Source organism: Ahaetulla prasina, chromosome 4 (genome assembly GCF_028640845.1).
Source record: "Ahaetulla prasina isolate Xishuangbanna chromosome 4, ASM2864084v1, whole genome shotgun sequence".
NCBI lineage: Eukaryota > Metazoa > Chordata > Lepidosauria > Squamata > Colubridae > Ahaetulla > Ahaetulla prasina.
Window position 1 is genome coordinate 54,736,253 of NC_080542.1, and position 10,178 is coordinate 54,746,430.

At 41.2% G+C, this 10,178-nt stretch overlaps 1 protein-coding gene across 2 annotated transcripts in view; it reads right to left on the minus strand.

Moving 5' to 3' along the window:
• The window catches only part of PTGES3L (prostaglandin E synthase 3 like), a 43,503-nt gene extending 33,727 nt beyond the window's left edge, over positions 1 to 9,776 (minus strand). The window contains exons 1-3 of one of the 2 annotated variants that reach the window (XM_058180933.1): positions 9,628 to 9,775; positions 4,260 to 4,373; positions 3,449 to 3,515 (exon numbers count right to left, since the gene is read on the minus strand). In XM_058180933.1, the coding sequence (XP_058036916.1) occupies positions 3,449 to 3,515; positions 4,260 to 4,373; positions 9,628 to 9,635 (189 nt within the window). In that variant the 5' untranslated portion in view covers positions 9,636 to 9,775. Of the gene's footprint in view, positions 1 to 3,448; positions 3,516 to 4,259; positions 4,374 to 9,627 lie in introns of both variants that reach the window. The other variant, XM_058180932.1, reaches the window with a different exon arrangement.
• Positions 9,777 to 10,178: the final 402 nt, after the last annotated feature.

Here is a 10,178-nt window from a genome sequence, read left to right on the forward strand (position 1 = left end):
CCCCGAGTCCTTCGGGAGAAGGGCGGTATAAAAGTTTAATTAAAAAAAAAACAAAAAACGTCTAAATCAGATAGACTTCATTTTATGCCAAAACGCTGAAATGGTTCAGATATATCTGTTAAGACACTTCCTGACTGTAATTCAGACCATCAGAATCTCAAACTGAGCAAAGCGAAAAGGTAATTTCTCCCCAAAATTCATTATGAACATCTCATCTATGTATATCATAGAAGTTATGAATAGGTTTGAGTCACTAAATTTAAAAGGGGAAACCCAAATGAAGTAACAACATGGAAATTGCTTGGAAGTATGTGTCACATGAAAAACCAAAGAGAACAAACAAGTAAAACCAAAGGTAATAAGGATGAAGTTAGAAAATTGAATACGATTTTCCAATGTAAAGCCAGGAAAAACAAAAATAGGTAGTGGGAAGAGCAGTGTCAACATCTGGACGAAGCTAATAGGAAGGAACATACTAAGACTACCGAACTGAAAATGATGCAATCCAGATTTTCAGCATAGCAGGAAACTGTTAAAGACTGCAATGGGAATACACTAAGTGACCAGCGGAAGATCAAAACAGATAGAAAGAATATACAGAAGGACTCTATAGCAGTTTGACTTGCCATCAAAATGACAATGATGACAGCCCAATTAATAAAGAACCAAACATTTTGAAAGAAGTAGAATGGATCATGGAGAAATTGCCAAACTGGGAAGCCCCAAGTATTGATGGAATACCTGCAGAATTATTAAGACCAGTGGCAGTTAACATCATCACTGCTCTATGTCAAGAGATATGGACTACATGTCAGTGGCCCCAGAACTGGAAAAGATCTGTTTTTATCCAAGTTGAAAAGAAAGGCAATGCTAGAGACTGCTCCAAATATTGCATCATTGTATTTATTTCTCATGCAAGCAAAATTATGTTAAAAATTATTAAAGTCTACAAAATGTCATCGATCAAAACTTACCTGATCTACAACTGGCTTTAAAAAGAGGCATGACATTCGATATCACATTGCTAACATTACATGGTTATGGAAAAAGTATGTGAATATCAAAAGGGCCTTTGTGCTTTATTGATTACAGAAAAGCTTTCGATTGTGTAGCACATAATAAGCTTTGTATGATCTTGGTGTCCCAACATACCTGATTTATCAGATCACTAATCAGGAGAACACTTTATGATGACACAGATTAGTTCAGAATCAGTAAGGGAATTAGACAAGGATGTAGTTTATCACCTTTTATGTTTAATCTGTGTGCTGAAGTGATCATGCAGAAATTAGATCTGGAACTGCTTGAAGCTGGAGTAAAAAGAACCATAAATAATTTGAGGTAAACAGATGATACAAAACTACTGGATGAAAATAAAGAAGATCTGGAAAATCAAGGATGAAAGTGAAAAAGACACAGGACTGAACTTCAGGAAAACAAAAATAATGACAACAGATATAGATGGATATGAGACATTTCCCTTGACCGGGATGACTTATGCATGGTCCCTCATGCCCTGGTTACCTCTCGCTTGGATTACTGCAATGCTCTCTATATGGGGCTCCCCTTGAAGAGCACCCGGAGGCTCCAGTTGGTTCAGAATGTAGCTGCGCGGGTGATAGAGGGAGCCGCACGTGGCTCCCATGTAACACCACTCCTGCGCAGACTGCACTGGCTACCTGTGGTCTTTCGGGTGCACTTCAAGGTTTTGGTGACTACCTTTAAAGCGCTCCATGGCTTAGGGCCAGGGTACTTACGGGACCGCCTGCTGTTACTGAATGCCTTCCACCGACCCGTACGCTCGCACAGAGAGGGACTCCTCAGGGTGCCGTCCGCCAAGCAATGTCGGCTGGCGGCCCCCAGGGGAAGGGCTTTCTCTGTGGGGGCTCCCACCCTTTGGAACGAACTTCCCCCTGGACTTCGTCAATTGCCGGACCTTCGGACCTTCCGCCGCGAGCTGAAGACCTATTTGTTTATTCGCGCAGGACTGACATAAGATTTTAATAGTTTTAATATTGATATAATTTTATAAATTTTATGGGGTTTTATCATTTTAATGTTTTAATTCGGCCATATGTCTAATAAGTTTTTTAATTCATTGTTTTATTTGTATATAGTCGTCGTTTTTATCTTGGCTGTAAACCGCCCTGAGTCCTTCGGGAGAAGGGCGGTATAAAAATCCAATAAATAAATAAATAAATAAATAAATAAATAAATAAATTTAAAATCAACAAGAAGAAAATTGAATTAGTTCAAGAATTTATCTTTCTTGGATCCAAAATTGTTCACGATGGCAATTCTACTCCTGAAATCAGATGCAGGATAACCTTAGGCTGCACTGCAATAGTTAACATGAATAAGATCTGGAAAAACAGAGATATTGATATAAATACAGAAAGCAAGCTAGTTGGCACTATAGTTTTCCCTATAATGATGAATGTGTATGAGAGAAGGACACTTAGAATAGCTGATCGAAGAATTGATACTTTTGAACTGTATTGCTGGCATAAATTATTGTGTATACATAGACAACCAGAGTAACTAACAGAGAGGTATTAAATCATATAACACCAGACAGATCACTAGAAACTAAAACCATAAGATTACATCTGATTTACTTTGGCCATGTCATGCATGCAAATTCATTAGAGAAATGGTTTAGTAGAACAAGAAGAAGGGGCAAGCAAAGAACTCTCTGGCTTGATAACCATCACAGCTGATACAAAGTTGAACTTCAAAAGAAGCTGTGCTTGACAAGGTAGCATGGAGAGCACTTGCCTATAAAGTCTTCAAGAGTCAGATACGACTAAATGGTTAAAACAAACGAAACGTATTTACACATTTTCACTTAAGCAATACAGAAATAAAATATTGGTTAAAATAAACTTAAAATAGAGCTCACCAGAAGGAAATAGTTGAGATATGCAGTGGTATAATCTCAAGGATGGATTCATTCTATTTAATATATCACTGAAAAGTTGAATCTACACCATAAAACGAAGAGTAACGCTAAGATACCGCTGTTCTTTTAAAAAAACGTTCTTTACAGTCAGAGAAAACTGAGAAAAATTGAAACTTACCCACTTGTAACTTCCATGAACAGAGTGGCCAAAAGGACAGAGATAAGGTGGGTAGCGAGGCAAGTGGTAGTGTTAGTGGCAGACCCTTATTATTGAGGCTCAGGCTGGGAGGGACCAGCTCAAAATGGCTTAGATTGTGGTGGGTACTCACTTAATGATCTGTAATTTTCAATTTATGACCATAGTGGAGAGAGTTGGGATTGCTGTCATAAATATGTGCGGTCACATGACATCCTGCTTTATGACCACACCAATTTACAATATAAATTTCAGTCCCAATTATGATTGTAAGTTGAGGATTATCGGTATCAAAGAAAAATAGATGTATTCTTTTATTTTAAGCGGGTCCTCTCCATTCAACTGCTTACCTTGGAATTTACTCGGGCATAAAAGTGAATCTCGTTGTATATTTCAATGCCATCAACATTCTTACAGCTGCAGAAAGATACACAGTAAATACTTATTTGAAATTCTCTCTTTTCACAAATGCTACTGCAGATAACTGGCTTAGTAAGCTAGCTATTACAGGTAGTCGTCAATTTACAACCCTTCATTTAGTGACCGTTCAAAGTTATAACAGCATTGAAAAAGTGACTTAGAACCATTTCTCGCATTTACAATTATCATGGCCTTCCCAGGATAGGTGATCAAAATTTGACATATATTTGGACACTTGGCATGTGTTAATGACAATTGTAGCATTCCAGATCATGTGATCACTATTTATGACCTTTCCAGCTGGTGCCAAGCAAAGTCAGTGGGGGCAGCCAAATTTGCTTAATAACCATTGATTCATTTAACAATAGGCAGAAAAAGGTTGCAAAATCAGGCGCAATCTACTTAATAACAGCATTGGGGAATTTCTGGTCCCAGTTGTGATTATAAGTCAAAGATGACCTGCATATTATTTAAACATTACTAATCCACCTTCTGAAGGTATATTTTCCATTTTTAGAGAATCAAGCAGTTGTGTGAAGGATTAGACTAATTACTAATCATGTGTGAATGAGAATCAGAAAATCGACAAACATATATAGTGACAGAATCCAATGTATTTTTTTGTAGAAATGAGTTCCACAGGATTCAATGGAAAATAAAAGCTAGCTATTTGTATTTGCTTATTAATACCAACATTTATAGGATTTTTTCCTCCTAAAATAGAAGACAATGTTTTCTCACCTGAATATTACCTTGTAATCATCAAGGTCCACTTTTACATCCCTGCTGTCTTCCACGCAGAATTCCAGAAATACGTATCGTGGACGGTCATACCATAGAGTTTTGGCTGGTTGTCTTAAGGAAACAAAAGAACACTGGGATGGTAAAAATGTGAATGCCATCTCCCCGGGGCCCCCCCCCGCCCCCCCCAAAAAGGAATGTCAAGCTATTCCATATTATGGCTGGCTGCACAGATATTTAGACTGGATGTGGCATTTTTACCCAGATAGATCCTTTCCAATGATCTGGAGCAGGCAGATATTGTTTGATGGTGAAGAAAGTTAGCACCCACCCCATCCTAGAAGAACGAAATATTTTAGGAAATATTAAAAGGGCAGAATATTATATTTCCCTGGATGAGAAAAGGAGAAACATATTTTAAAGACAAAGCAGGTCCCTGGCCACACTTCAGCTCCAGGGTGATGAGGTTAAGACATGGCCCTCAGGACATGATAGGATTAGCCCTCTATCCATCTAGCAACAGAACTCACCACATGGCACCTGGGGAGATTGCATCACTCAGCAAGATTCAATCAAGCCTGGGACTCAAGACAATCTACAAAGTTACCCCTGCATGGCTCCATGGGAGTCTGACAACCAATCAGAATACATTTCTTACACAGAAACAGGAAGCTCCAAGGCAGGGCCCAAGAGAGGGTATAAATTTCTCACCCATGTGCTCATTTTGCCCAGGACCTCAAACCATGTGGTTCTACCTATTGTTAAACCACCTTTCCAAATAGCTTCCATATTTCCATAGAAATGCCTTTCTCCCCATTTGGAACTGAACCCAGATGGACATTTCTTCCAACAATTATATTGAAGGTATTGTCACAGGATTTAAACTGTTCCAAATGAACTGCCTTTTTCAGTTGATTGATAGTACTTCTAAATAAATATTGTTGCAGGATGGAAACAGTTCCAAGTAAAGCCTCCTTCTGCAATTCACTGATGGCAAATTCGTCAATGCCAGTGATGTTCAAATGATGTTCCTGTTGTTTTGGGATTATACCCAAGCCACCTAATACCATTGATACTATCTTTGTTTTCTTTTGCCATAGTTAAGTAAAGGTAAAAGTTCCCCTCGCACATACGTGCTAGTCGTTGCCGACTCTAGAGGGCGGTGTTCATCTCCGTTTCAAAGACGAAGAGCCAGCGCTGTCCGAAGACGTCTCCGTGGTCATGTGGCCGGCATGACTCGCCCAGTTCAGGGTGACCCGCTCCCTGCTTATGCAGGAGGCTCGGGAGGACCCCTTGCAGGGGCGTGCTGAGGATTTTGTACAGTATCTGTCTGTTAAAATCGCTCGGATCCAGGACAGACTGGATGCTGATTGGATAGATTTGGGCGGGATGGCGGGGACGGGTCTTGTGGATATTACTTGGGCTGAGTTTGATCCTGTGACTCCCGATGACATGGACAGGTTGTTGGGTAGGCTGAATCCCACCACATGTTTATTGGACCTGTGTCCCTCCTGGTTGGTATTGGCCACACGGAAGGTTACATGAGGCTGGCTCCTGGGAGTTACCAACGCTTCCTTGTTGGGGGGTATTTTCCCCACCGCCTTGAAAGAGGCGGTGGTGAGGCCCCTTCTCAAGAAGCCTTCCCTCGACCCAGTTGTATTGGCGAACTATCGTCCAGTCTCCAACCTTCGCTTTTTGATGAAGGTTGTTAAGAGTGTGGTGGCATATCAGCTTCCCCAACACCTGGAGGAAACTGTCTATCTAGACCCGTTCCAGTCTGGTTTCAGACCTGGATACAGCACGGAAATGGCTTTGGTCATGTTGGTGGATGACCTCTGGAGGGCTCGGGACAGGGGATGTTCCTCTGTCCTGGTCCTTTTAGATCTCTCGGCGGCTTTTGATACCATCGACCATGGTATCCTGCTGCGGCGGTTGGAGGGATTGGGGGTGGGAGGCACTGTTTATCGGTGGTTTTCCTCCTAGCTCTCTGACCATTCGCAGATGGTGTTGGCAGGGGGGCAGAGATCGACCTCAAGGTGCCTCACTTGTGGGGTGCCACAGGGGTCGGTTCTCTCGCCTCTCCTGTTCAACATCTACATGAAGCCGCTGGGTGAGATTATCCGTGGTTTCGGGGTGGAATACCATCTGTACGCTGATGATACTCAGCTGTACATTTCCACCCCGAACCACCCCAACGAAGCCGTCAAGATGATGGTCCGGTGTCTTGAAGCCGTGCGGGTCTGGATGGGGAGGAACAGGCTCCAGCTCAACCCCTCCAAGACAGAGTGGCTGTGGGTTCCGGCGTCCCGGTACAGTCAGCTTACGCCATCGCTGACTGTTGGGGATGAAGTATTGACCCCCAGGGGGAGGGTGCGCAACTTGGGCGTTCTCCTGGATGATCGGCTGTCCTTAGAGGAACATTTGATGGCCATCGCCAGGGGAGCATTTTGTAAGGTTCGCCTGGTTCGCCAGTTGCGCCCCTTCCTTGATCGGGACTTCTTACGCATGGTCACTCATGCCCTCGTTACTTCCCGCCTGGACTATTGCAATGGTCTATACATGGGGCTCCCCTTGAAGAGCACCAGGAGGCTCCAACTAGTCCAGAATGTGGCTGCACGGGTGATAGAGGGAGCACCGCGTTGCTCCCATATAACACCTATCCTGCGCGGCCTGCACTGGCTGCCGGTAGCCTTCCGGGTGCAATTCAAGGTGTTGGTTACCATCTTTAAAGCGCTCCATGGCTTAGGACCGGGTTATTTATGAGACCGCCTTCTGCCACCGACAGCCTCCCAATGACCTGTGCGCTCCCACAGAGTGGGCCTGCTCAGGGTGCCGTCGACCAAACAATGTTGGTTGGCGGCCCCCGGGGGAGAGCCTTCTCTGTGGCAGCACCGGCCCTTTCGAATGAGCTGCCTCCGGGGTTACACCAACTCCCTGACCTCCGGACCTTCAAATGTGAACTGAAGACCTTATTATTTCATCGTGCGGAACTAGTCTAAGTGTAATTTTTAATTGTAATTTTAATATGGGTTTTATGTCGGTCTATGACCGTTTTAATTGATTCGGCCTACTAAATATCTGTTTTTAATTCTTTTTTAAATTTGTTATTTGTATTATGTGTTTTAATATGGCTGTAAACCGCCCTGAGTCCTTCGGGAGAAGGGCGGTATAGAAATTAAATTATAAATAAATAAATAAATAAATAAATGACTCAATGCCAAAGGCGCATGGAATGCTGTTGCCTTCCCACCAAAGGTGGTCCCTATTTTTTCTACTTGCATTTTTACATGCTTTCGAAACTGCTAGGTTGGCAGAAGCTGACACAAGTAATGGGAGCTCACCCCATTACACGGCAGCACTAGGAATTCGAACCGCTGAGCCGACCTTTCAATCGACAAGCTCAACGTTCTAGCCCCTGAACCACCGCGTCCCTCGCCTTGCCATAGTTACTCAACTTCTATTTGCAGGTCCTGTATTTTGTTATCTTCTCTTTTCTACTATTCCAGGTACTGTCATGTCCACTATCTAGATTTTATTATCTCATTTTTAATATATATCTTAAGGCAAGGAACATGCTTAATACAGGTAGTCCTCAATTTTCAACCACAATTGAGCCCAACATTTTATGTTGCTACGTGAGAAATTTGTTAAGTGAGTTTTGCCCCATTTTACATGCCACATTTGTTCAAAAGAATCACTGCAGTTTTTAAATTAGCAACCTGGTTGTTAAATGAATCTGGCTTCCCGATTGACTGTGCTTGGCAGAAGATTGCAGAAGGTGATCCCATATCTCTGGGACATTCATAAATGTGAGTCAGTTGACAAGCATCTGAATGTAGATCATGTGACCATAGGGGTACTGCAATGGTCATAAGTGTGAAAAATGATGTCACTTTTTTCAGTGCAGTTGTAACTTTAAATGGTCACTAAATGAATTGTTGTAAGTCAAGGACTATCTGCATTTGTGCCTTTTATTTTCCACACAATAACCTGAGGTGGGCTGGGCTGAGAAAGAGTGGTTGACCTAAAGTTAGCTAGGTAGCTTTTATGCCTAAGGGAGACCTAGAACTCCTAGTCTCCTAGTTTCTAAGCCATCATTGTAACTACTACACCAGACTGACAAATTATAATACAGAGAGTTCCATTTTAAATTAATACAAGGTACTATATGTTTCATTTTTTATTCTGTTGGTCTTGTAAGAGTTTTATGATTCTTAAAACAGATATATGTAAATGCCATTGTAAAGCTGCTTTATTTAGAACAGAACCATCTTGTAGCTATTGATCTGGGTAGCTCGACTGATGGAATAACTATTCACAATGGTCACCACCAGGACCAAATATCCTGTGAAAAAGGTTCTCTTGCAAGGCATAGACTGGGTGAGGCTCATCAAATCTTTGATTTGAGGTTCAAAATGGCCTAATTCTAAAGTGACTTCCACTCCCATGGTCAGCAGGACACAGGATTAGCTGTTAAAAGAATACTTTAAAAATGATTAGTAAACCACCAAAATTAGTTACAGCACTAAACGAACCCCCATCAAGTGAAACTCCAGGAAAAACTTATGGAAGACTGGGTGTGGCAGATTGTGAGGGTTATCACTTGTTGGGATAATTGGCCTTGTATTGACCCTTTCAAAATTACTTTCCTCCCAAAAATTTTTTTCAGTCCATAAAATATGGATTGCATAGTTTGCAAAATATGGATTGCATAGTTTGAAGGACTACATCATTGTTTTTCTTCTAACAATGTTATTTAATGAACTTGTCTCCCTAAAGATGTTTCCTTTATGAAGTTATAAATAGGCCTGTGTGTGCGTGTGCAAGTGCGTGCATGCATACCGTATACACAAGGGGACAATTGTGAGAAGTTTTATATCCTAATATATTTTATTCCTTATACTGTTTCAATCTTACTTTAAAATATTAATGCTGTAGAATCTACAATGGTCTGTCTTCACTAGATAATTGACAGTTAAGCTGAAATTAAGTTAATTAACTAAAATTAGCAAATTTCCTCAAACCCTCAAATAAATTACTCAGACCTAATTGAACAGAGAGCGCTGCTTGTTATTCTGTAAAATATCAGAGTTATTTCTGTTTGCTCAGTTTGGAAAAGGATACTAGGAGGATCACACAATGTAATATAATTGAAAAGTTCTAATCAATTAAATGTTTACAGATTCAAATACCACATTTTAATACAGTGAATATTAAAGAAGTAGGCTTCCTGCCCAAGCAGGCAAGACCATAGATTTTTATTCTATTTTGAGGGGATCCAGAATTTAGATCATCAAATCAGATCAGCTGGAAGAAAAAGACAGAACAAGTCCTATCAAAGAGCTGTCACCAAACCACAAGCACTCACCTTGCCATGATGGCTGCCGTTTATTGAGTTCTGTGTCCCCCAGCCTCCCTGCCCTTTCAGGCAGACAGGCTTATTTGATCCTCTTGGGCCAGGCGGAGCTAAATTCAGAGGCTCCCCCTCCCCAGTAGTTGCTGCCCAGCACTCATTTCCACAAATGTCCCGACACATTCCAGAATATATCATAGGTGCCATATATCTATTTTAAGTAGGTACTGTAGTCGCTTTGATGCTTATAGTTCCGTTGAAACAAAAACTTTCTTGGGTATGCCAGTTTCAATAAGCTAATTTAAGAATAATTATTTTTCAAACTTTGGCAGAAACTTTTGAGGACCAGTGCACATTTGTTTTCAGGATAAGGCATGTTTGCTTAAAGGGATTACGTTCAAGATTTCTGCACAGTAAATCAATTCATTTCATTATAGAAACACACCAAGTTGCAACTTCTAATATTTTAACTATGCTTGAAGAAAGCCTCCTTGAAAAAGACGTTTCCAAATAAATGTGAGATTGTTCTGCAAGTATGTCTGAATTCTAAACCTTATATAATTGCA